The 27,556-nt window shown below is 47.2% G+C and overlaps 1 protein-coding gene and 1 non-coding gene across 5 annotated transcripts in view; one reads left to right on the forward strand and one right to left on the reverse strand.

Annotated features, from left to right (window-relative positions):
• ANXA6 (annexin A6) overlaps nucleotides 1–12,183 on the reverse strand; it is a 48,180-nt gene extending 35,997 nt beyond the window's left edge. For 2 of the 4 annotated variants that reach the window (XM_055325382.1, XM_055325379.1), the window contains exons 1-2: nucleotides 12,073–12,183; nucleotides 1,475–1,515 (exon numbers count right to left, since the gene is read on the reverse strand). In XM_055325382.1, the coding sequence (XP_055181357.1) occupies nucleotides 1,475–1,489 (15 nt within the window). In that variant the 5' untranslated portion in view covers nucleotides 1,490–1,515; nucleotides 12,073–12,183. Of the gene's footprint in view, nucleotides 1–1,474; nucleotides 1,516–11,935; nucleotides 12,035–12,058 lie in introns of those variants that run through there. The other 2 variants (XM_055325380.1, XM_055325381.1) reach the window with 2 other exon arrangements.
• An 11,152-nt stretch (nucleotides 12,184–23,335) lies between these two features.
• On the forward strand, nucleotides 23,336–23,441 carry LOC129510014 (U6 spliceosomal RNA). Its single transcript, XR_008664472.1, has one exon. It is a non-coding gene; the product is annotated as a U6 spliceosomal RNA (small nuclear RNA).
• Nucleotides 23,442–27,556: the final 4,115 nt, after the last annotated feature.

A 27,556-nucleotide genomic window follows, 5' to 3' on the forward strand; every position in this document is an offset into this window, starting at 1 on the left:
AGCTAGGACTCTTCTGAGCACTGATCCTGTATCACATGAGAAACTGGGCTCTTCAAAAATTGTGAATAGATATCCTTAAGGCCTTGTTCACTGGGTGGTGAGTCATGAAAACTGAGGTCCAGAGAGAGTAGAACTTCCTCCAAGATCACACAGCTCCTGTATTATGTCTGTGGCCAATCACTCTGTGACTGAAGTGAGGAGCAAGAGAGGCCAAGTCAGGTGTACCTTGGTTTTATCCTCCCTTCTCAATCCCATCTCCTTTTCTACTGCTAGACAAGAGGAGTCACTCTCAGGTGAAGCCTGGCACAGGACAGCTAGCTCTGCCCAAGGACAGAACCCGATCCTGGCCACACCCAGGAGTAAAAGCTCCTCCACCACACCTCAACTTCTACTGCCCAGCAAAGCAGTTACACAGCATGAAAGACTGGGGTCTCCCAAGCCAGGGAGACTTAAACCCAGATGCATGTAACAAGGGACGCTTCCACTGCCAGAGCAGAGATAACCCTCGAATGCTTTTGCCTGACATCTCCCTAGGGAACCACCTCTGGCCCAAGCAGTTCAGGTAGCACCAACTCAACCACCGGAATCCAAGTCACCATTGGCTCAGCCAATGAGAACCAGACCTAGGACTTTCCCTGGAATCATTAGGAATAAATTATGTTGTTTCCTCCAGCTTGCTCAGGAAACAGAATGGAAGCCTGGGGCGCTGGTGGCTAGGGTGCCAAGTTAGGGAAGAACCACCCAAGACTGAAGCCACCCAGAGGAATTTCATTTTTTTTAAAATTTTTTTTAAAATTTTTATTTATTTATGATAGTCACAGAGAGAGAGAGAGAGAGAGAGAGAGAGAGAGAGAGAGAGAGGGGCAGAGACACAGGCAGAGGGAGAAGCAGGCTCCATGCACTGGGAGCCCAATGTGGGATTCGATCCCGGGTCGCCAGGATCGCGCCCTGGGCCAAAGGCAGGCGCCAAACCGCTGCACCACCCAGGGATCCCCACCCAGAGGAATTTCAATTCACAGATGCCGAATCCTGACAATATCATTTGGGTCCCTGGAACCAGCCAATATAAAAGCCTGGGCTTTTCAGTCACATAAGCCAATATACATCTCTTCTGCTTAGGATGTTGTGCATTGTCACTGGTCACTTGCAACTGAAAAGGATGTGACTTGTAATGGGATCAAGCAAAGCCTGAGAACCTCTCCTGCTCCTTTCTAGATGAAGGCACCAGGGATCTGCAGAGTGGGCCTAGGGACTCTGGGAGCCAATATACATCTCTTCTGCTTAGGATGTTGTGCATTGTCACTGGTCACTTGCGACTGAAAAGGATGTGACTTGTAATGGGATCAAGCAAAGCCTGAGCACCTCTCCTGCTCCTTTCTAAATGAAGGCACCAGGGATCTGCAGAGTGGACCTAGGGACTCTGGGAGCCCAGGAAAGGCAGAGAAGAGCCTTCAGGAGGCGGGAGGCTCCTTACCTGTGGTTTGGCCATGGTATCAGGTTCTGCAGCAGGTAACACTGTGGAGAAGAAAGAGACCCATGAGATCTGGTCACCTCCATGCTTTCCCTCAATTTCTTCACCCTTCTTGCCTCCTAAGGGAAGTATGCTCCCCCTGCTGTTTTCCAGCTGCCCCCAGCCCTTTGGGTTAAATTACATACAGATCTGCCTTGGGGCCAGTCGCACTTTTCATAATACACTGAATAGAGTGGCCTGTGTCCAGACACTCACACCAGGATGGGAAAGGGAGATAGGGCATGACCTCTGAGCATACACCACTTCTCCAGGCCATACAGGGCACTTTCCCAGATGTCCCACTTAATCCTCATGGTGATCCTTCCCAGCATCAGATTCTCCCCTTCCACAGAGGAGGGAATGGAGGATGGGGAGTCAGGGAGGTTGCGTAATTTACTCAAAGTCACACAGCTTAAAAATGAATATAACAAAGTCCAGATTCCAGAGTCCAAGCTATCTGCACCATGCATACCCTATGTCTAAGTCACCAGGAATGGTTCCAGAAGCCAGGGTTTCACGTTCTGCAGATGAGAATGCTCAAAGGGCTCTGGGCCACCTGCTGCAAATGTCTGAAGGGCTGTGGTTCCCATGTAAGTCAGTGAGCCTTTCTTGAGCAACTGCTCTAATTAGGCACTGAGGATACAGCAATCAATACAAGAGGTTGTTAAAACCCTGCTTTTCTGGAGCTGACTCCATACTGGGAAAGAATAAAAATGCACATGGCAAAAAAGTAAGGAGAAAACATAATGCCTGGTCGGGAGACAGTGACAAGGAGCCCAGGCCAAATGGTCAGAGAATGACATGAGCCATGTGGACACCTAGGGCAGTGCAGTCGAGGGGACTCAGTGTGGCTAATGTGGCAGCAGGGAATGGAGGCAGGGGATCAGGGCATGAGCCACTGTAAAGACGCTGGATTTTTCTCCCTCTTTAAGGACAAACTGGACACGTGATCTTATCCAAGGAAGTGTAGGAGATAGAGTGAAAAAATAAACAAAAATGTCTTACACCTGGAAAGAAATGAAAAAAGGGCTGTAACTGCCTTGGAAAGAGAAAGAGAAAGGGGGGCCAGGGCAGGCTGGTGAACACTCTCAGCAGGAAGGCAAAGATGGAACTGAAGCAATTTTCCTGGGACAAGAGGAGAAAGAAGGGCCTGTGCTTTCCATTTCAGTCAGGAAATCATTGTATCATTGGCTCTTTCTTTCTTTTTTTGTTTTTCAAAGATTTTATTTATGAGAGACACAGACAGAGAAGAAGAGACATAGGCAAAGGGAAAAGCAGGCTCCCTGCGGGGAACCAGATGTGGGACTCGATCCCAGGACCCCGGGATCACGCCCTGAGCCGAAGGCAGACACTCAACCATTGAGCCAGCCAGGTGCCCTCGTTGGATCTTTCTGAGCCATGTCTGTGTACTACTTTTTTTTTTTTTTAAGATTTTATTTATTCATTCATGAGAGACAGAGAGAGGCAGTGACACAGGCAGAGGGAGAAGCAGGCTCCATGTAAGGAGCCCGACATGGGACTCGATCCCAGGTCCCCAGGATCACGCCCTGGGCCAAAGGCAGGTGCTAAACCGCTGAGCCACTCAGGGATCCCTGTGTACTACTTTTTAAAAGTAAGAATAAGGAACTCTATCAGACTTACTCAGCAAGAGTTAGAAAGAGTGGAACTAGAAGAGTATAAACCAGGGTGACATTCCCTCAGTGCTTTCCAGTCCACCACATACCACACCACCAAACCAAACAAACAAACAAAAAACAAACAAAAAAAACCCCAAACCAGCAACAATTTAGGGAAAACCAGCTCTAGACCTCAGTCTGTAATCCTGCTCTCATTCTGGGGTCACTGGACACAGTGGGACACAGTAAGGAGAACACAGGTTTTTGGGGTGGAGAGGGTCAGATGGACAGAAGTAGATTCAAATAGTTCTGTTCTATCCACATCAAAGCAAATGGTGGGTATTTGTCGTTTCTAATGGCTGAGTAATATTCCTTTGTATACATAGACCACACTGGAGGGTATTACCTGAGTGAAGTAAGTCAATCGGAGGACAATCATCACATGGCTTCACTCACACGGGGAATATATATACATATTTTAAAGATTTTACTTATTTATTCATGAGAGACACAGAAAGAGAGAGAGAGAGAGAGAGAGAGAGAGAGAGAGAGAGAGAGGCAGAGACACAAGCAGAGGGAGAAGCAGGCTCCATGCAGGGAGCCGACGTGGGACTCAATCCCAGGTCTCCAGGATCAGGCCCTGGGCTGAAAGCGGCGCTAAACCACTGAGCCACCCAGGCTGCCCTCATACGGGGAATATTAAAAAAAAGTGAAAGGGATTAAAGTGGAAAGGAGAGAAAATGAGTGGGAATTATCAGAGAGAGGAACAGAACATGAGAGACTCCTAACTCTGAGAAACGAACAAGGGGTAGTGGAAGGGGAGGTGGGCGGGGGGTTGGGGTGACTGGGTGACAGGCACTGAGGGGGGCACTTGATGGGATGAGTACTGGGTGTTATACTATATGTTGGCAAATCGAACTCCAATAAAAATATACAAAATTAAAATTAAAATTAAAAATAAGTCATCAAAAAAAAAAAACAAATAAGGTTTTGTTACTTATTAGCTATGTGACCTCGGACACATTGCTCATCTCTGAGTTCTAGGTTATCTCAAGTACAAAACTGGGCCTTTCCCTTTCCTGCCTTGTAGGGCTGTCAGGGGCTGAGACATTAACTTATGTCAAGGGCAGAGCGCATGAGGAGGCCAGGCATTCGCTGTGCCGGTGGAAGTTCTGACAGCGCTGTGTCGAGTTTGCGCGGATCCCCAGGGCCTGATCATGAGTCCCCCAAACTGCAGTCAGCAGACAGGCAGGAGGTGGGGCCTGGGGATGAACAGCAGAGGATGGCAGCAATCTGCCCGCAACCCTAGCAGAGCTTGAGGAAACCCTGGTGTTTCCCTGACAACCAGGGGCCCCTCTGTACCAATGTACCAACATGCAACTCTCACCAGGAAGTGGAAATTGCCCCAGCCGGGGATGGGGGGGCGCCGTGTGTGAACATTTGAGTGAGCTCCTGGGTTTCCCAGCCTGGGGCACGGTGTGGGCAGGGGGTGTGAAGGATCCCCAAAGACCAGCATAGAAACAGGGACCAAAAGAGGCCCAGGAAGTCTGCTGGGCAGGGAGGGCTCAGGCCTGTCACCTGTAACTCCAGTCTGGAAGCATTTTCCCTTGGCCTTGTCGCTGGAAACTTCAGCTGCTGGCTGCAGCCCAGGGCCATCTGGATGAGAGCCCCTTTCCAAGGAGAGACGGCTTAGAGGAAGGGCCTCCCAGTCTTTGGGAAAACATTCCCAGCTCAGAGAACAGTTTACATGCGCTTCATGTGAGTGCAGATTGGTGTATACACAGAAAGCAAACTTCTTCCAGAACTAGATGTTGAGATTGCAGTTGTGGGGAGGGGTGGGCATCTCCAGGTGCCCCTTCTCTGCGGGCTCAGGGAAGCACTGGAGCTAATCACAGAGGTGCCATTTACCCTGCCTTTACAAGGGTCTCTGACCCCTCCCAGAGCAACCCAGAATTGGTTGAATCAGTGCTTTATATACAATGTTTCAGAATCCCAGAGGACTCTTAACCATCCACCCCTTCCGGCCCCTCATTTTCTCCTCGAGGTAAAGGCACTTTGGAGAGGACAAGTGGCTGGCCAAGGCCCAGACAACAGCTGGTATCTGTGCCTCTGAGTCCCAGGTCGAAAGCCCCCCACACAACCGTGGACCGTGGCTGCAACAGGACACAAGGAAGAGGCCAAAGAAAAACACCTACGTCTGGTTTCCAATCTGTCTGTAACCTCCGACAAGTCAGGTTCCCTCTCTGGACCTCAGTTTCTTCATCTATAAAATGGGGATAATAGCACACCGTCTTTGGGAAAATGAGAGTGGATGAGAAAGGCTTTTATAGATTCCAACCAGGAATGCATAATCTCCCAGGATTTCACGGGAGAACCTCAAAACATCAGCCCCAGGAGGGTTCTCCCCCAGGTCACAGGATTCTTCTCTCTCCCCCAAAACTCCCCCCTAACTAATATGTAAGTTTTATCCCCTGCCCCGACTGAAATAGTTTCTCAAGACTGGCAGGTATGGCCCCTCTGCACCTGTGCCTCTCTCCTCCCAAGAACCCTGAACCTCTTCTGATCTGGGCATCCATGAGGGCTCATCGTGGCTGATCATTCCAGAATCCATTCTAGGGTAGAATGTCCTAGTGGCTCTGTGCTACTGTGGCCAGCCTCTCTTTAGTTATTTAGCCTGAAAGCAACGATGTTTCCCTACCTCCCCTTTGGGAGCTCCATCTGATGCCAGAAGGAAGGCGCTAGGGTACAGAACACACTAGAGCTGGCAGGACTTGTGGCTTGCCACTGCTCAAGTGTAAGAGTTGGGGAAACCAACACCTAGACAGGGAAAGGGTCTTGTCCAAATCACGCCAGAGGCATGGGCTTTGAGGTCGGACCTAGCTGGGAGTCAGAGCTCTGCCCCCAGTGCGTGATTTAGGTAAAATTACCTTCATTGAATCTCAATTTCCACATCTACAAAATGCACATTGAAATTATCTCCAAGTACTGAAAAATAAACAAAACAGCAGAGGAAGAGCCCCAACCCAGTGCCTATTCCGAAGTAAAGGCTCAAGAAATCGTAGCTTTTATTATGATAAACCCAAATATTTACAAGAGAGGCAGTGTGGCACCATAATAAAGAACGGAGGCTTTGCGGTCATGGCCTGAGTTCAAATGCAGACATTCCAAAAAAGGCCTAGTTCATGACCTAGGGCAAAGTTTTCTCTCTGACTCAGTTTCCTTATCTGGGAAATGCTAACCTCATAAGGTTGTTTTTTTTTTTGTTTGTTTGTTTGTGTTTGTGTGTGTGTGTGTGTGTGTGTGTGTGAAAATTTAATGAGCTAAGGCAGGTAAAATACTCAGCATGGCCAGGATCATGTTAAATGTTTAATAAGTGATGGCTTCTGTCATGACAGTCACCGTTAGAGGGGTACTAGGCACAATAAGCCATCAGGGTGCAGGACAAAAATATTAGTTTTCTAAATGTTCTTTTACCTTGTCCTTTCCTGCTGCATTTGTGATATGTATATAAAGTTAAAGACACATGTTAGAGGTTCAGGCTGACAGACAGGCACAATCGCGAGTCTGGACGTCATGGAATGAAGCAGTTGGAGAGGAGAGGGGATGTCAGACAGAAGAGAAACACCAGCATAAGAAAAAAGCATGTCTGTCCTCAAAAGGTACCTTGCACACTTTGGAGGAATAGAGCATATGCTTTCAGGGAGGGAAGAGATGCTGAGTGGAAGGGAGTGAAACCAGATATGTGTGGGGAAGGCAATCTGAGAAAAATCAAAAAATAACATGGAAGGTCATGCAAAAACTCATCCAGACCTCTGTGCCCTAGGAGAACCCGGGGGACTCTAAGTTGAGCTGTGTTGCTGCTTGCCCCCTTGGCCCCAGTGACCCTCTTCAAAGCAGGCTCTCTCAGCTCAGCATTCAAGAACCACAACATCCTTTCTGATTTATCTGTCTTCTCCTCTTTCCTCTTCGTCCATCACCACATCCTTTCCCCACTAAGCCAAGAACCTCTTCCACCAGCGTTTTCTACCCAACCTTCTAGCATCAAAACCAGCGCTTTTCAATTCTGACTTCATTAACCTCACCTGGGAAGTTTTTCTAATTTACCAAAGCATAAAGTCAACCCCCAGAGATTCTGGTTAATCAGTTCTGGGGTGAGGCCTGGGCTTTGGTAATTTTTAAAAATTTTCCTAGGTGATTCTTTCAACTCTTCCAGGAATCCAAGAGGGATTTCTCTCTTCTTTGAACCCCTACAGTGTTCAGAAACCACCTACATTTGACTGGCTTGGATTCAACCATTGTGGATTTACCATTCCTCGAGTAGATGGAGGCTGCTTGCCTCCAAGGTACTCTAGGAAAAAAATCTCTACTTCAAAGTCTCCAGGTTATGATTCCAGTCTGAGCAATTTTACAGCTCAGTAATTTGTAGGTAAATGGTGGCAGCGCAAAAATAATTCTTACAGACATGTTCATACTGTTCTGTTTGGTAAAGGTCCAATGAATCTCCCTCCCCTTCCACCAGAAAAACCAGTTTGCCTCCATTTGTACATTCCCTTTTTTTTTTAAGATTTTATTTATTTATTCATTGGAGAGAGACAGAGACAGAGGCAGAGACACAGGCAGAGGGAGAAACAGGCTCCATGCAGGAAGGCTGACGTGGGATCTTGGGATCGATCCTGGGTTTGCAGGATCAGGCCCTGGGCTGACGGCGGTGCTAAACTACTGAGCCACCCGGGATGCCCTGTACATTCCTTTTAATAAAAGTGTCTACTGATTCTCTTTCAAGCTGGCTATAACATCTGCCTGTCCTCATTAGTATGTAAATTGAATAAAATCTTTGGCACATGGTCATTTTTATGTCTTTCGAATCATGACTTTACTGTTTCTTAAAAATTACTGTGTCTGATTCTTTTTAAATTTTTTTAAGATTTTATTTATTTATTCATGAGAGACACAGGCAGGGGGAGAAGCAGGCTCCATGCAGGGAGCCTGATGCGGGACTCGATCCCAGGACTCCAGGATCACGCCCTGGGCTGAAGGCAGGCGCTAAACTGCTGAACCACCCAGGGATCCCCACTGTGTCTGATTCTTTGCTGCACCCCCTTACCACAGGGTACGGCTCATAAGGATTGTTGGGTGAAATGCCCTGAGCTGTTTTAATGCTTCTTTAGTGACCCCTTTGGGGGAAAAAAATCACACAATTAAAGGACATCCAGCGTACGGGGCTTGAAACTGTGCTTTATTCCTCATTATATAGCCACGAGAGGAAATAACTTGATATAATTTACCCAATATGATAAAGAAAGTTAGTGATTAAGGGGCTCATTTAAAAAAAATTGACTATGTTTATTGGCAGGAGACAAGGGTAGAATAAAAAATAAACAGATGAGTCTCCCACCCACACAAAGTTGGCAATCTAGTGCAGTAATCTCATTTTTTTGGATCCTATATACCACTGTAACAAAAGGAAAAAACTGAGTATTTATCATAAAAATATATTTTATAAGCATGAAATTAAAAGCATATGTAATAAGAGCCCTAGAGTTTCCTCCTGTACCCCAGAAAATCATCTTAGTGCCTCCCAGGATGAGTGCACCCAACTTCAGAGGCCCCCCGGGGAATAAGTTCATGATCCTTCCCCTCCCCTTTTCCTGATGGCTCCTCCCCCAGCCCGCAGGAAGACACCAGGACCAGCCCCACGGTCCTCCAGGAGCTAGCTTTTGATGAAGCCAGGCTTTGATGAAGCTGGGGTAAATGCCATTCCTGGCCCTGTGCCTGGGCACCCCCCCCTCCAGCTCAAGACACTCGAGTTTCTTAGAGAGCAGTATCTTTGCCTCTCCTGACCCAGAATCATTGATCTCGGCTGGGCAAGGCCCCAGGAGATCATCAGGCTGCCCCAGGTTTGGAATTATGGGCCCGGGTTTGAATCCCAGTTCAGTTCATTTTTGTGAGAGATAGAGAAGTATAGTGTCTAACAGACAGAGGCTGCAGCCTCTGCTCTTTAAGAGCTATGTGGTCTTGGGCAAGTACTTAGCCTTGTATGTAAAACAGGACAAAAATAGTGCCTCAGAAGAGGCCATGGTGAAGATGAAAAGAAGACACACCTTAGAGCTTAGAAGTGGTCCTGACACAGCAGAAACACTATGTGTATTTAGTAGTGTTTCTTCCCTAAACTTTCGAGGGCTGACTTTCCACATCTGCAAAATGGGCATGGCAGCAGCATCCAATATATCAAGGGGTTCAGCAAGGGCCTGGCGAGTTGGAAGGGTTCAATAACAGAGGTGATGATTTTATTATTGTTTGAGAAGTACCAGGACTCTCAGTTTTTCAGATGAGGAACCTGAGGCTCGGGTCACCTGCTTCCTCAAATACCACAACCTTCCGAGACGCCAACGGTAGCACCTGCTTCTCTGTGCATAGCACTCTACAGTTTGCAAGCTCTCTCACATCTGCCATCTTAAAATCTCATGAGGTATCAACCTCATCCTCATTTTACAGATGGGCAATGAGGCTCAGAGAACCCAAAGACAGTCATTCCTCCTTTGCTAGTCTCTGGGGGAGCTTCTCAGTCTCAGGAGAGAAGGAAATGCAGTGTAGCTGGATTCCAAGCTGAGAAGTGTATAAGCATAAAGGTCCCTCCACCCCCAACAAAGATTTCCTCTCCTCCATTGTGGGGGTGGTGGGGGTACAGACAAGACCCGGACTTGCATGCTCAGAAATCAGGGTATAGACCACATCCTGCACTTTGTCTCCACCCAGGAAATATCTTGGAGAAGCTGGGTGGGGTGAGGCTAAGTGATACTATTGGGCCTCCCCAGAAAATTCTAGAAAAAAAAATGCAACATAAAGAGTTAGGCAGCCCCAACCCAGTTCACAGTGGGGTGCCGTGGACACATCTCTTACCCCTCTCAAGAGGAAGGGACTAAGGCCTAGAGGTTAGGCCTTCCCCGGGGGCCCAGCTGCTCAGAGGCAGGGTAGAGGCTTAGTGGCCCAAGGCTCCTGCTGGGTGCTGCAGTGCAGATGCTCCAGATGCTGGCAGCTACCCAACACTGCGGAACATCCCCCACCCCTTCCCAGGGTCAGCTCCAATAGGCAAGGTCCTGTACTTCCCAAGGACGGCCCCCTACTCTGCACATTGGTATCCACACTCTGCCCCAGCAAGAGCTATGGCCCTAAACCAGAAACCACAAATATTTTCTGAATCCAAGCAGCCAGTGCCTTGGGAACAAAGGGTGGAAGGCAAAGGAAGATGGATGAGTGACTGTCACAGCTGCAGAGGGGGATGCAGGCTTGGGCCTCCCTCCCCAGCCCCACCCAACTCCCAGAATCCCGTCTTACAACAGTGGATCCTAGAATACCAGTGCCAGAAGTGGCAGCTAGTTCAGCAGCCTTTGCAACAAAGAGCTAACTAATTCAGAGAGGGAAGGACCCTGCCCAAGGACCCCTCCAGCTCCCAGAACTATAACCCTGCTTTCCACGCACTCGCAGGCCAGTGACCTCTGCAGGGCACAGGGCCTGCCAGCCGGAAGGGCAGGGTCTGTGGGAGCTGCAGCTGGGCTGGTCATTCACCTGGAAGCGCAAAGCAGGACAGGATATCCCTTCTGGGTCAGTGGGGCCAGCAATTTCAGGTGTGCTTTGAGTGGGGCAGGAGGGGGAAGTGAGTAAAAATGGCAGGCTGAGGAACAGAGTCCTTTCACCAACCCCGGAGCCATATTTCCAAATTTGGAATTGTCAGGGAAGACCCACGGGGGTTTAGAGAAAAGGAGGGGTAGGAAGGAAGCAAAGGCTGGATTCTCTTCCCAAAGGATCCCACCCCCCCACCCCCCACCCCTTCAGACAGGGTCTGAAGGTTAGGTCAGACTTCCCAGGCCTAATCAAGACTTCTCAAATTTGTCACCATTCCTTGCAGCTGACAGATAAATCAATTTTAAGGATAGCCATCATGTCCCCCCAGAGGGGCTGGTTTATGAGCGCTGGACTTGGAGAAGTAAATTGAGGCTCAGAGAGGGAAAGCTACCGATTCAAGGTCACAGTGCGAGTTGATGGTGGAGTTGGGATTGGATTCAGGGTATTTCAGTCCCATGCTGGTATTTTGGGAGTTAGCTGAGGCCCTAAGCTTTGGGAAGGCCCAAACTGGGCTTCCGGAAAGCAAGAAGGGTGGGGCGTCCGCCCTTAGGGCCTGGTTGCAAGTCGCCTTTAGGGCAGCGATGGTCCAAAGGGCCCCCCGAGGGTCCCTAGGGAGTGAACAGACGAGCCAGTCACCCACTGGTCTGCACGCTGAGAGCCCCCCCTCCCCCGCAACAACACACCCAATCCACTTCACAAGCGGCTGGAGGGTCCGGCCGCCTCTTCCTGCAGCCTCAGTCTTCAGGCCCCGGCCACACCCTGCCCTGCGGGTGCGCAGACCCCCGTCCGGCTGCCCCCAACCCCAGGTCTGCTAAGCCTCCCCAGACCCGACCTCCCCCACAAAGCACCGCCAGCATCCAGCGCTGCCTGGGCCCCAGCGCCCCCAGCCCCGGGACCACACCGCCGCAGAGTCCGCCCTCCCCTCCCCTCCCCTCCCCCAGCCAGAGCGCCTTCGCCTCCGCTTCGCGCCCCCCTAGATTTGCTCCACTGTGCTCCCCCAGGCACATTCAGCCCGCGACCCTCTCGGCTTCCCGGGCCCTCGCCCCCACCTGCCCGCGCCCCACCTGCCCCGCCCCCACCTGCCCGCGCCCCACCTGCCCGCGCCCCCACCTGCCCGCGCCCCACCTGCCCGCGCCCCACCTGCCCGCGCCCCACCTGCCCGCGCCCCCACCTGCCCGCGCCCCACCTGCCCGCGCCCCTCCCCGGAGTCCCGCGGGAGGCACGGCTCGGCGATGACTGGGCGTTCATCGCGCCCGCGCGCCCCTGCAGCCCCGGGCGAGGGGCTCCCCGAAGCCGTCTCCTCGCTGACCTCAAGCCACTCACCGCGCGGCGGAGGCTTCCTGTCGCGACCGGCGGCGGCGGGGACGCAGCTCGCGGGGTGGGAGCCCGTTAGCCGCAGCGCGGGGCGGGCCGAGGACAGCCGGCGGCGCGGGGCCCGACACGTGGCGCGCCGAGGCCAATCGGGCTCGCCCCGCGGTGCCTCCTCCCCGCCAGCCCGCGAGTTCATTCGCTCCCGGAATCTTAGAATGTCACCAGCCGGAGGGGCCCCGCGGGAGAGCCCGCGTCGGTGCTCAGACCTCGAGGAGGTGCGGGGCTTCGGCCAAGGTCGTAGGGCGCTCAGGGCCGACGTCAGGGCTTCCCTCATCTGGACGTTTCCCCCCAGGTCCCTACCACTCGCCAGAGCTTCGTTGAGAGACAGCATTGAGGCTTGACAGAATTGAGGCCAAGCCCTGTATCTGGTTGATCAGATTACATTCCTCAGTAGCCCCATCAGGCTGGTGACATTGCTTACCCACTTTCTGGAGCAGGAGAGCCCAGAGACGTCCAGTTATTTGACCAACGTGGCACAGCTAGTAACTTGCAGAGCTGGGACTTGAACCTGGGCCTAGTGGCTCCAGAGGGATGCTCATTTGAGCTCGGCTCTGCGGAGTGTGTGGTTAGGGGGAAAGGCAAAGAGACCAGCAGTTAAAATCCAGAGCGGTGTGGAAAACGCCTAGAACACAGAACACCATAAACTATTTGGGAATCCAAAGGAAACAGAATGATTGTCCCCCCAGATACTTGTAAAGACTTCCTGGAGGAGGTGATCCTGCAGTAGAGAGGTCAGTAGTACCTCCCAACCCCTACACCTCCTTAGAAGTTCTGCTTTGGTGAAAAGATAGACTGATGGCAACCCTGGGCTGCTATTCACCTGCTGAGTTTGCATGGACAAGACTTTGATTTTCAATTTGCTCATCCAAAAGATAATGATGAGGCTTTTGCGGAGGGTTGTCCTCAATCTGTCACTAGGTCAGAATCCTCTAAACCTCCCACAAGAAGACCTGGCTGGAAAGTATATTCTTTCATCTATTTGTAGGGGCCAAGGGCAGGCTGCTCCAAGATGAACCACTTTGGCATGAAGATTATTTTGAGTTAAAAGCAATCTGTACCCAACAGATTCAGAAAAAGCTCTTTATTTCCCCCGCAACTGCCTAAATTTACATTGGAAAGAGACTGTACCAAGAAGAGACTTTTTTTTTTAGGATTTATTTATTTATTAAAGAGAGAGAAAGCTAGAGCTTGCATGAGCAGGGGGAGGAACAGAGGAGAGGGAAATAATCCTCAAGCCGACGCCGCACTGAGCATGGAGACTGACTCAGGGCAGATCCCAGGACTATCAAGATCATGATCTGTGCCAGAACCAAGAGTTAGATACTCAACTGACTGAGACCCAGGCACCCAAGAAGAGAACTTTTTTTTTTTTAAAGATTTTATGTATTTATTCATGAGAGACACACAGAGAGAGAGAGAGAGGCAGAGACACAGGCAGAGGGAGAAGCAGGCTCCATGCAGGGAACCCAATGTGGGACTGGATTCCGGATCTCCAGGATCAGGCCCCGGACTGAAGGCGGCGCTAAACCGCTGAGCCACCCGGGCTGCCCAAGAAGAGAACTTTTAACAGGACATTCCAATTTATCTAAGAAACCTATCTTCATAACAAGGCAAACTTTTTTCTCTAGCCATCTCTTACCTTCCTGCTAATGGTCTTTCTCAGACCCCTACTCCACTCCTTAGCTCATATAAGTGTCACGTTGCCACAGTGTCCTTGGAATTTCCTGTCTGTGTGGATTCCCCTTAGTATGAAAGTAAATTAGATTTTCTCCTGTTGATCTGCCTCATGTCAATTTGAGTCTTCATCCAGCTAGAAGGATCTTGGAGGGCCAGGGAATTTTTTCCTTCCCAACGTATTCATTCCCCCAACAAAAATTATGGAGGACCTGCTGCATGCCAGATGCTGAGCTGGGAGACTGAAGTGAGCATATAGGAAGTGGGGCCCTGACCTGTCCACAGGGAGCATTCACTCTTACAGAAGACAGAAGCTTAGGTCATTGTTAAAATAAAGTTTGGGCAGTTGTGATCGATAAAGTGCAACACTGGCCTACAGCAGCCCAACCTAGGCATCCAAATGAGAGTGATGTTAATTTGTGACCAGAAAGATGAATGGAATCTCATAGGAGAACAAGGAGAAATTAACATAATTACCTTATGATGACATCTTTTAAAAATAAAACCATCTGCCCAAAATAGTGTCATTGAGACTGAATTCACAAACTGGGTCTTGGGAATTAATACTTAATCTGTTTCAACCTCCCCCAGAAAGGTAATATTAACCAGTCAGGAATTTCTAAATCAGTGCCAATGAATCTGCCACTGAGGCCCCCCCAAGAAAGTTAAGATAATCTTCAGGATAAGATCCTGTAGGTAAGGAAGGTAGCCAAGCTGGAGGAAGAGCATCTCAGTCAGAAGAAACAGGTGGAGCAAATGTTTGAAGGCAGGCATAGGCCTGGGATGTTCCAGAAACGGCAAGGAGGCCAGTGTGGCTTCAGTGGAGTGAGAAGGAGGGAGAAAACCAGGAGAACAAAGATAAGGAGGGACCCAATCAAATGGGGATGAGGGAGGGGGCTTGTGGGCCGTTGGAAGGACTTAATCTTTCACGCTGAGGCATTTGGGGAGCTGGTACAGAGTGTTGAGTAGAGGAGGGATGTGACATTTGTATTCTTTCTTTGGGGGCAAAATTCACATGACATAAAATTAGCCCTTTTAAAGTGAACAATTTAGTGACTTTTAATACAAGTACATTTTTATCTAACCACTACCTCTGCATTGTTCCAAACCATAGTTCCATATCCCCTTAAAAGAAAATTTGAACCCATGAAGCAACTACACTCCATTCTCCCCCCCTCCAGGCCCCTGGAAACCACTGATTTGCTTTCTGCCTCTATGGATTTGCCTATTCTGAATGTATCATATAAATGGAATGGTACTATGTGGGGCCTTTCCTCTCTGGTTCCTCTCACTTAGCATAGTTGTATTAGGGTTCTCCAGAGGAATAGAACCAATAGGGTAGACAGAAATAGATATAGGAGGAGATTTATAATAGGAATGGCCCAGGAAGTTATAGAGGCTGAGAAGTCCCATAATCTGCTGTCTGCAAATTGGAGAACGAGGAAAGCCAGTGGTGTGATTCAGTTAGAGTCTGTAGGCCTTGGAATGCCTGGGTGGCTTACTGGTTGAGTGTCTGCCTTTGGCTCAGGTCGTGATCCCAGGGTCCTAGGATCGAGTCTCATATCAGGCTTCCCACAAGGAGCCTGCTTCTCCCTCTGCCTATGTCTCTGCCTTTCTCTGTGTGTCTCTCATGAATAAATAAATAAAATCTTAAAAAAAAAAGAATTTGCATACCTGAGAATAGGGATGGGAAGGGGTGGTCTGAGGGCAGGAAAAGATAGACATCCCAGCTCAAGAAGAGAGAAAGCTGAATTTGCCCTTTCTTTGCCATTTGTTTCGTTTGGCCTTCGATGGATTGCATGATGCCCAACCACACTGGTGAGGGCAGTTCCTTAATGTACTGCACCAAATGCTAATCTCTCAGTGAATCAAATGCTCACCATCACAGACACACCCAGAAGTGATGTTCTATTAGCTCTTTGGGCATCCCTTAGCCCAGTCAAGTTGACATGTAAAATTAACCATGGTGACAATGGTTTTGAATTCCTCTGTGCTGCCTCACGTGCCTCATACTTTATTCTTTTTATGGCTGAATAATATTTTATTGTACGTATATATCACCTTTTGCTTATCCATTCATCAGCTGATGGACATTTAGGTTGTTTCCTCTTTCTGGCCATCATGAACAGTGCTGCTATAAACATTTGTGTACAAATACTGGTGTGAGTACTTCTTTTCAGTTCTCTTACATTTATTAAGGGTAGAATTGCTAGTTCATGTGGTAATTCTATATTTAATCGTTTGAGGAACTGCTGATCTGTTTCTACAGCGGCTGCACCATTTAATATTCCCACCAGCAATGCACAGGCTTCTCCATGTGCTTGGCAATACTTGCCATTTTCTGTGTGTGTGTGTGTGTGTGTGTGTGTGTGTGTTTTAAAAAAGATTTTATTTATTTAGTCATGAGAGACACAGAGAGAGAGGCAGAGACATAGGCAGAGGGAGAAGCAGGCTCCCTGTGGGAAGCGTGCTGTGGGACTCAATCCCAGGACCCTGCGATCACGACCTGAGCCAAAGGCAGACATTCAACCACTGAGCCGTCCAGGTGCACCGTACTTTTTGTTTTTAATGCCATTCTAGTCAGTGTGAAATGGTATTATGTGGTTTTGTGTTCTATTTTTATAATTGAAGTATAGCTGAATTTTTTCTTTTCTCTTTTTGGTAGATACCAATCTCATGATTTTGATTTGCATCCCTCTAATGACTAGTGATGTTAAATATCTTTCCATGGGTTTATTGGCCATTTGTACATACATCCTCACTGAAGAAATGTCTATTCAAGTCCTTCACCCAATTTAGTCTTTTTTCCTTTTCCCATCTTTAAATTGGGTTGTCCTTTTGTTGTTGAGTTGTCAGAGCTCTTTATATATTCTGGAAATGATATATTTCGGTGTCAAGAATACTGAATACTAGTGGGGAGCAAGAGTAGAAGCTGGAGCTCTGTTAGGAGGCTTTTGTAGTAATCTGGATGAGAGATGCTGGTAGCTTAGCCAGAGTGGCATAAATGGAGTCAGTGAGAAGTGGTTAAAGGCTGGATATACTTCAAGGTAAAATTAACATGATTTCCATAAAGGATTGGTTATAAGGTGAGAGAAAAAGAGAGGAGTCAAGAATGACTTCAAGGATCTTGGTCTGAGCCCCTGGAGAATGGAGTTACTATGAACGGTGATGAACAAAATTTCAGAAGGAGAAATTTGAGGAGTGAAAGTGGGAGAAAGATTGACTTCCATTTTCAACCAGTTTGTTTAAGATTTCTATTAGATATCCAAGAGGAGATGTCAAAGAGGCAGCTGTATACACAAATCTGGCATTCAAGAAAAAGGTCAGGGCTGGGGATACATAATTGAAAGTCACATGCATATAACTACTATTCAAGGCCATAGAAAGTGATGAGTTCATCAAAAGAAAAGAGAACTATGGGGTCACTCTTATATTAAGAGTCAGAAAGGAGGCGCCTGGGTGGCTCAGTTGGTTAGGCATCTAACTCTTGGTCTCAGTTCAGTTCTTGATCTCAGGGTCTTGATCTCAGAGTCATGAGTTCAAGTTTCACGATGGGCTCTGCACTGTGCAAGGATCCTACTTTAAAAAAAAAAGATTCAGAAAGAAAAGGGGTGCCCAGCTAACTCAGTTGGAAGAGCAACTCTTGATCTTGGGGTCATGAATTCAAGCTCCATGTTGGGTGTAGAGATTACTTAAATTAAAAACTTAAAAAAAGAAAAAAGAATCAGAAAGAGGAGAAGAACCCAGCAAAGGTGACTGGGAAAGAACTTGCAGTGATGGGCAAAGAAACCCAAGAGGGTGGTGTTTTGGAAACCAAGTGGAAAAAAGTGTTTGAATGAGGAGAGAGTGGTCAGCTCTTTGCTGCCCTTAGGTCCAGTAGGACAAGTCCCAAGAATCTATCGTTGTATTTAGCGATATGAAGATCCACGTATCCTGTGAAGAGTTGACTCAGTGAAGTGTTGAGAGCAATGACCTTATAGGAACAGGCTTAGGAGAACAAGTGTCAACTACTTATTTCAGGAGTTTTGCTGTAAAAGCAAATAAAGAAAATGGGTCATTCCTGGTTGGGGGTGTGGGGAATCAATAGGAGGGTTTTGGTTTGTTTATTGATTTACGATTGGTGACATCAGGAGTGCCTGGGTGGGTGGCTCAGTGGTTGAGCATCTGCTCAGGTCATGATCCTGGGGTCCTGGGATTGGGTCCTGCACCGGGCTCCGTGCAGGGAGCATGCTTCTCCCTCTGCTTGTGTTTCTGTTTCTCTCTCTGTATCTCTCATGAAAAAATAAAATCTAAAAAAAAAAAAAATAAGATTGGTGACATCACAGCATACTTGTAAGCTGGTGGGATTGATAGGATAAAGAAATGGAGAGAGATGGGAGTGATATTTGGGGAGAGAATGGGATCTAGTGTACAAGTGTAGGGGCTGTTCGTATCCTTAATTTGCAGTAAAGATGACTGAAGTTCGGAGAAAATATGGTGTTTGCCCAAAGTCAGCCCAGATGAGTGAAACAGGATTGAAAACCTGGCCCCCTTGACTGCTGGGCCTGGGGCCTTATTCTCTGAGCTGCAGAAAAAAGGCTAATAGATTGTTCATTTTCTTTGACTGAACATCTCATTTCTGAGAATCAGTCCTAAGAAAATAATCTGAAATACAGACAGAGCTTTTGAGGTCCCACACCTTACTTTTAGCCACAGAAAGGAAACAACATAAACATCCAGGGGCTGTGGAGTAGCAAGTAAGCATATGTCACACAACCTCACTGGCTGGTGGACACAAAGCCTGGAAGGAGGCAAATATGGGACGGAAACCTACTAAGATGACTTCATCTTTTTGGTGCTGTTCCAAGCCCCTTCCTACATAGAGTGGCCCTTCCAAAGTGTATGTAAGAGAGACAATGTGATGTGGAGATGTGGGCAGAACAATGGACTGGGATTCCAGACTCTCTCCCTCCTTGTCTCTCTAATTTTAGAGGAGAAAGGTTCAAGATCTGGGGGCTGGGCTCTGGAGAAGCTGGGAGTGGTCAGATACTGCCACCTGCTGGCCGATGCCAGTTCTGCCGGCCTCCATCAGGACAGGTGCTCCCTGTGTGCTGTCCCAGAGGGGGGTCTCACTTTAAGTTGACTAAAGGAAGGAGCCCTGGGGTAATGTTCATAGGACCTCCAGAAAGACCCTCTTCCTCCACAAGGAAGGCCTGTCTCAGTGCCTGGTATTCCTTTGAAAGACTTGGGGGTTGCTCCTCTCTGTGGGAGAGTTTCTAACCACTTGACATGAAGCGGATTATTTTCAGCCATAGAGTCTCAGTGATGTGAGGATGCTTCCTTTTGGGGCAGGCAGGTCACTTGGAAGGTGGAGAAATGGAGAAATAGCATGCAAACAAAAATTGGCTTAAAAAATCACAGAACCGCTTTTCTAATGACTTTTGTTGTTTCTCTTGTTGTAAAAATATTGGGTGTTCATTATAGATAATCAAAAGATGAGGGCACCTGGGTGGCTCAGTCGGTTAAGTATCTGCCTTTGGTTCAGGTCATGATTTCAGGGTCCTGGGATCAAGCCCCGCATCGGGCTCCCTCTCTTCATTCATGCTCTCTCTCTATGTCTCTCTCAAATAAACAATTTAAATATATATATATATATATATATATACATATATATAATCAAAAGATAAAAATAATTTAAAGCCATAATCCTACAATCTAAAGGTAGCCTACATCAACACTATGATTAACATCATTTTTAAAATTATATAACAACAGCAATGATTATAACAGCAACACTGATGGAGAGCACTTATGTGCCACACACGTATACTTTTATTTGCAAAAACCTGGACCTTACTGTAAATATTATTCTATCCTTGATACACCTTAATTTGTTGTGAACACTATTTTATGTGATTAAATACTCTGAAACACTGAGAATAACTGTGCCAAATTCTATTATATGGTAATATAATTTATTTATCTAATCACCTTGGACTTTTAAGTTGATTCTGAATTTTTCAGCATGGCTTTAAGATTGTTTCCTAAAATTTGAATTCCAGATGAAAGAGTAATGAATATTTTTAGAGGTTCCTAATATTCCCAAATTGCTCCCCCTCCCCTCCATTGAGAGAGCAATCCACACTCTCATGCACAAGGTAGAAACCACTGAACCTTAGAATGCTTACATAGATTTCATAAATCATAAAGCATGTTTGCACACATTATGTCTCCACAACTGAGGTGGACAGAGCAGGCACTATAATCGCACCCAAAAGACCTGACCTGGAAGCCAGGGAAGCTCCACTGCTAAAGCCGGCATAACATAGCTATTTAGTGCCTACCCTAAGATGGGAACTGTTTCCTGATGCCATGCTGTTTCTTGGATCCCATTAACAGACTCACTTCTTTTAGGTTTAACAATACTTTTAGGTCTTCAGAAGGCTCATTTGACGTGAGAGTGTACTACAGACCTTCCCGGCAGCTCATCACCCCACAGCAAAGTCGGGCCAAGGGATTACCTCGACCCCTAAGGGAGAAGTTGCAGGAAGTCTTGGGTCACTGTGAAAAGGGCCTGAAAGCAGCTGTAATTAGAAAAAGCTGCATAGCACTATGCTTTAGAGCACAGTCTTTAAATTAAAAAGCAAATGAGCAAAGAAAGCCCTAGCAAAGAACCAGGGTTCCGGATCCACCACCCACCTAGCTGGGTCATTAACCATTTTTATTCCCCCTGAGGTTCTGTTTTCTTAGTTATAATACACGAGTTTTATAGAATACTTACCACACGAGTTTGATGTCACAATTCACTGAGGTAATGATATAAATCACTTAGCAATTAGCATCTAGCATTGAGACAATAAATATAAGCATTGTTGCTATTATTTTTATTATTTATTAAATGGATAGGGTCCTAATTTATTAATAATAAGAGGTGAGAGTTCTGGTTGGGTTCTACGATCATGCACTTTTGTTTTGTTCTGTTACTATCTGTACAAATAGTAGAGAGAAGGGGATGGGAATAAACTACCTCCTAAGATTCCCTTTGTTCTTATATGTTGAAGACTCTAGTCTCTAACATTCAAGTCTAAGGTTCCATTTACTGTTGAAAATCTCTAAGTGCTTGTTTCGGGATTCTGTGAGATTAGGATTTTATAACTCTGAGATTCTCTGTCTAGGATTCCAAGATCCCATGACTCACTCAAAACTCTATTGAAACATCCCATTTCCGTGGAATGAAAGCTCTTCTTGTAAGCCTGGGAGAAACTTACTATTCTTGTGGGTTTCTCCTTAAATAGCACTTCTTCAGAAATTCCTTCCTGATCCTTTCTCCAGTGCTCTTTACACACCCCTCCCCATAGGCTCTCCTAGGATCCTGTTCTTCCCTATCATAACAGTGTCCTCGTTGGTGATTAGATATTTATTTTTGTGATTTTGGCTAATATCTGTCTTCTTCGTGTCTCTATTGCTTGGTAAAGTAGATTCTCAGTAAATATTTGATAAATGAAATAAATGAATGAATGAATACAAAGCTTCCCTGAGTATTTATTCCCAAGGTCTACTATTCCAGACACAGCCCACCTCCCACCCCCAGCCCACCTGAAGGCTGACACCCAAGAAGAGAGTGACCTTTCTAAATCCAAGATGTTGTCTGGACTGTCTGTACCCCAGCCCCTCTGCTCCCCACTCCTCTTTATTTGTCTCTTTGGGAGCCTATGGGTTAAAGAGAAGGCTATGTCTGTGTTGTTGAAACCAGGCTGGAGCAGCTCATTTATTCATTCAGCAGATGTTTGTCTAATGCCCACAAAGTATTAGGCACTGTGCTAGGGGACTGGGATAAAGGGTGAGCAATATAGGCCTGGCCCCAGCTTCCACAGAGTTCACCCCCTCTAGAGGGTGGGAGACAGACATTCATGACTCAATCACACAAATTCCTGTGAAAAATAAACTGTGATAAGTGTTGTGGGTCGGAGGGGAACAGGGTGCTCCAGGAGCATGTAATAGCTCACAGTCCAGACCCAGGACCTTGGGGTCCGTGGACATTCTCCAGGGCCATGGGCTGGGCTGGGCTGCACGGATACTCTCTGTGCAATCTCTCCACTGGGGAACAATCAGAGAGAACATGGATTCAACAAGGTGCCCTCCTTAGCTCCCAGCATCTGCCTTAAGAGCACTACACCATCACCTCTCAGATCCCTCTGGCTCCTCTCAGTGTCCCATATCCTCCTTAAATAGCTGGGGAATCTGAAGCCCAAAGAGAAGAGGCTGCTCAAGGTCACACAGCAAGTGGCAAGGTGAGAACGGGGCCCAAGCTCCCAGGCTCTCCATTCTCTGCTAGTTCCCACCCTCCCACACTACCTTCCAAGAATGACCATGGAGTTTGTACCGAGGGAATCCTGTTTCAACCAGAAGCCAGGAGGCTTCCTACCTGCTTACAACCAATAGCTGGAAGGTACACCAAACTCTGCAGAAGAGCAGGAGGCTTACGGCTACCGGCTACGTGGGAGGGACTTGCCTGCTGGTGTTTCCTGAGTCACAAACACGCATCCGCTCCCGTGGGTGGCTGTGTGGAGTCCCATTCTTTCATTTAACAAGTGTTAAATCTTCAAGGACATACAGCTAGTTGAGCATTGAAACACTCCTTCTTGCTCTTTGCAGCATTGTTTCCAACAGCAAAAAGGAAACACACTCTGTGTCCTTTGGTAGGGGAATAATAAAGCCACAGAATATTATGTAGCACTTTAAAAAGTATAAAGGTAGGTCTCTACAGGGAGCCAGGGAACATTGTTGAGGTTTTTTGTTGTTGTTGTTTTTGTTTTTAAAGCAAGTTTAAGGAAACTATAGGCCCCGTGGGTGGCTCAGTGGTTGAGCATCTGCCTTTGGCTCAGGTCATGATCCCAGAGTCCTGGGATTGAGTCCCCCATCGGGCTCCCTGCATGGAGCCTGCTTCTCCCTCTGCCTGTGTCTCTGCCTCTCTCTCTGTGTCTTTCATGAATGAATAAATAACATCTTAAAAAAAAAAAAAAGAAAGAAAAACTGCACAGTCTGAAATTATCTACAGAAAAAAAAATTCACAAAACAATCATTTATTTCTCTATGGATACACACCTAGACTTCTGTAAATGCAGGCAGAGATCTAGAAGAACACATACCCAGGTAGTGACCTCTGAGGAAACGGGGGTGGGGGGTGGGGGTGGGGGTTGCGGTCAGGGTGTCAAAGGGAACTTAAGCTTCATCTGTAATTTTTTTTGAAAATGAATTTTATTTACATATTCTTTGTGCTTCAATAAAATTATTTTTTAGAAACACCAACCTTTACGGCAAGAGTTGACAAACATTTTCTGCTGAGGACCGGCCGGTAAATATTTCAGGCTCTGTGGGCCATGAGTCTCTGTGGCAGCCGCTCCATCTGGCAGTTGTAGTGTAAGAGCAGCCCCAGACAGTATGGACTCCCATGAGTGTGGCCTCTTTCCAATACTGTTTTATTTATGGACACTGAAATTGGAATTTTATATCATTTTCCTGTGTCACCAAATATAGGTTTTTAAGCATTTAAAAATGGTAAGTGCTCCCTTAGGCAGCACATCCACTAAAATTGGAAGCATACAGAGAACACTAGTGTGGCGCAAGGATGACACAGAAATTTATGAAGGTTCCAGATATATATTTTTTTAATGTTAAGCCATTCTTTTTTTTTTTTTTTTTTTTTTTAGCCATTCTTATCTGAGGGCTCTGCAGATTTGCACAACCCCACCTGTGGTAATGCCCCCCCCCCATTTAAGTCCTGTTCGAGCCCCATCCCCTCCCAGGCCACATTCAAATTCACTGCTCTGTCCTCAAACAGTCCTGTCCTGTGACCTTCAGTGACCCCTCCAGCTGATTCCCAGCTGGGGGGACACTCCTCTTCTGGCTGCAGGACTGTTTTTTCCTGAGCAGCAGAGCTCTGAACAGCTCTATTCACCTTGGCTGGGTGGGGAGAGTGCTGTGAGGGCACGTCAGGGACCCAGAGAAAGGAATTTGTTTGGAGTCCTAGACTCAGGACTTGGATTTGACTTTGAAGTCAGGCCCTCCTCTCCCTTTCTCAGGAGTCCCTGCCACTTCCCTGCTCACACTCCTCAGCCCTTAATCTCTTCCCGGGAGCCCCTGCTGCCACATCTTGTGAGCTGCAAGGCCTCCGCAATGGACCCCCAAGCCCTGTACTGGCTGTCCTGTTTCCTGCTCATCTGTGTCATTTCAGGTATGGACATCTATCTCAAATCTTTTTATTCTCCCGGGGCGCCCGGAGACCCCTCCTTTCTGCCTTTCCCAGCAATACCCTGTGGACAGCATGGTGAGGGGTGAGCACTCAAACCCCTAAGCTCTGCTCTTCCATGGATTGTCTGTGCTGCCTTGGCAGGATCCCCTCTGTGAGCTCAGCTTCCTCATCTGCACAATGATAAGGTTGGACTGCACGATTGTCCAAACCCTTTCCAGATCCCTTTGTGAGAGCACCACATAACATAAAGCACAGAAAGCACTTAGTGCAGAGCCTGGGTGCCCACTGGTTTTTATTTATGATCCTTATCCTCATCCTCACATTTTGAGTCAGACTTGACAGCTTCCCTAAATTTTCCCAGGTGGTTTGTTGGCTTGGCAAACCCAGAGGTTCCAAAGCTGGGGACATCTTGATGGCTCCCAGAGAGCCACTTCCTCCCCTCCTCAGCCCAGTGTCTGTTCAGGAAGATGTGTTTGCAGCGTGCTCCCCCAAGTGGAGGTCCTGGTGGGCCCTGTCAGAATTGGGCAGCCCCAGCTCTTGGGACCAGGCCAGCCCAGCTCTTGGTTGGATTTCAACTCCAGATCAAATAGAATTTCAGACCCAGGACCCAGAGATACCTCCAGCCAGCTGCTGTAACAACAGCTTCTCAGTCAGGCACACAAAGAACCAGCAAGTACCACGAGCCCTCTCTTATCCCGCCCTGTGATTGGCTTGCTTCTGCTTCATGGAAGGCCTCTATTTATGGAAGCTTGGCTGTCAAATCATTAGCTTTATATTTGCACTTGAAAAAAAATGTATTATTTGTGATAGATAGACTATCAGCCTCCCAAAGATATCTATATCCTAATCCTCAGAACCTTCCATGGCAAAGACACATTAAGGCTGGAGATGGAATCAAGTTTGCTAGTCAATTGACCTTAATGTAGGGAAGTGGTCTTGATTGTTCATTCATTCAGTTGGGCCCAATGTCATCACAAGGGACCTTGAAAGCTGAAGAGGGACTCGGATGGCAGAACAAGGGAGGTGGTGGCATGAGGAAGCTTCCATCCAACAGTGCTGGCTTTGAAGACGGTTAAATGGGGCCATAAGCCAGGGTATCTGGACAGCCTCTAGATGCTGGAAAAGACAAGGAAACAGATTTTCTGAGAGCCTCCAGAAGGACTGCCAACCCCCGACGCCTTGGTTTTTAGCACAATGAGACCCAATTTAGACTTCTGACTTCAGAACTATAAGATAATAAATTCATGTTGTTTTAAGCCACCATGTCTGTGGTAACCTGTTACAGTGACAATTGGAAATGAATACATTGTTCTTGATGAAAATTTATTGAGCTTTTGTTGTAAGCTAGGCACTGCACTCAGTGCTTCACGTATATTATTTCATTTAATACACACAACAACAGTCCTGCGGGGCAGGTGTTTTTGTTTCCATTTTCTAAATGAATAAAATGGGCCTCAGAGAAATTAAATGAATTGGCCAAAGTCACACAGCTAGCTTTTAGTGGAGCAAAGATTCAAAGTCTAGCACCACTGGTTCTAAAGTCCATATTCCATCAGTGCATCTAGGCTCCCACCCCTTCTCTGGAGTGGCCTAGATAATTCCTCAGAGAATCGTTGTTTTTAGGTGCTAGACTGCAGTGTTCTAGGTCACCTCATTAATATGCTGAGCCCAGCTGACCTCTCTGATGCTTAGTTTCTCAACCTGTAAAAGGGGGATAATAATGCTTGCTGGGTGCTCATTTCCCGGCCATGGCAAGGATTAAACCAGAGTGTGGGTTGAAGAATTCTCTTTCCATGGAACTAAGTGCTCTTCCCATGTAAGAACTTCAGAATAAACCTGCCCCCAAACTACTAAACCTTCCTTAAGCTATTGCAGTACCCTATCCCTCCAAGGCCAGGTGAGGCCCCCATTATAGAAGTTCCCACTACGGAGACCTTAACTTTGTTGTGAATTAATTGTTTTATTGCCCATTGGTACCTGGATGTGTTGGTGATGGTGGTCTGGGACATAAAAAGACAGTTGCTAAACTCCATTGGGATCTTTTCTGTTGCTGTTGCCCAAACACCATACCCGCCCCTTGCCCCTACCCCCCAACCTGTTACCCATGATGGATGGGGATGGTCCAAGATTTTTGTAACTGGCCTTAACAGGATGGTTTAAGAAGAGGTTTGTGACATGTGTTAGATTGGAAATAAGACCAGTTGGGAGTTACAGCGGTAGACAAGGTGTGATCTGACCAGGGTTCCGACTGAGGGGTTGTAGCAGTGGGGATGAAGAGAGAAGGATGTATCTGGGAACTACCAGGGCAGAAAAGAAAGAGACTCAGAACTTGGTACAGATTGCACAACCTTCTCTGTTTGAAGAGAAAATTGGGGGCTGGGGTGGCAGGCAGGCACATGGAATGGCTCTACGTCCTCTTCCACAGGGAAGAAAAATTGGATCAGTGGTAAAAGCTGAAGATTGAGGGTCAGCATCTGAATGTCTTTCTAGCAGTCAGATCCATTCAGCCTTAAGATACACTACGGTGGAGCTGCCATGGGCTCTGGAGCCAGGCTAACCTAAGTCTGAGTCCCAGGTCTCCTGTTCCTCGGCCTAGTACCTGTGGAAAGTGAGCCTCTGTGAGCCTCAAGTTCCTCATCTGTAAAACAAGAACAATACTTACTTTGCAGTCATTAGGACGATGAAATAAGAAAATGTATAAAAAGGGGCTAGAACAGCTCCAGAAACGTAGGCACATCAATTGTAGCTACTAGTATCATTAAATACTGAGCTCCCTACCGCTAGACATATCTAAGTGCAGGTTAAGTGACCTCTTTAGGAGCATATTCTAGAAGGTTTTGAAATATCGGTAGCCACTTGGGGAAGAAAGTGTGTAAGTTCCCTTCCATAGCCCACCAGTACTTCCATTTCTAAGGAACTCATTCTAAGGAAGGAAGCTGTCAAAGGTGCATTGCAGAACTGATTATTTTGGCTAAGAATGTGGAAAAACCCAAATACCCAACAATAAAGAAATAAATCATGATACACACCAGCACGAAATACCATGCAAATGGTTCAGGATGTTTTGGTACATGTGTGTTTACTGATGTGGAATGGCAATCATAACATATTACCGAGTGAAAAAGGCAGATTATTAAAAATATGTGTTCTGTTGCTCCATTTTATTTTTTAAATGTCTTTAAAATATTTGCATTTAAAAGCCGTGGAGAACTATGCTTCAAATAGGCATGGTGGTTATCTCTGGATGGTAAGTTTTGGGGTAAATGTAATCCTTTTTCTTGGTTGGTCTGCATTTTATAATTTTTCTCTAAAGAGTGAGGGTTCCTTACAGATCTCTGGGGTCTGTCAACCGCTGGGGTAAGGGGAGGACCCAATGAGATGAATGGTGAAGGCTCGGGGCCCCACACCCACCCCGTCTCCCTACAGCTGAAGTCCAGAAGCCAGCTCTGGAGAGGTGAAGGCCTCAGGAGCCACAGGCAGGAGGAAACCCAAATCAGGCCTGAGCCAGAAGTCCCTGCAGATAATACTCCC

This window comes from Nyctereutes procyonoides, unplaced genomic scaffold, assembly GCF_905146905.1.
Source record: "Nyctereutes procyonoides isolate TBG_1078 unplaced genomic scaffold, NYPRO_anot_genome, whole genome shotgun sequence".
Taxonomy (NCBI): domain Eukaryota; kingdom Metazoa; phylum Chordata; class Mammalia; order Carnivora; family Canidae; genus Nyctereutes; species Nyctereutes procyonoides.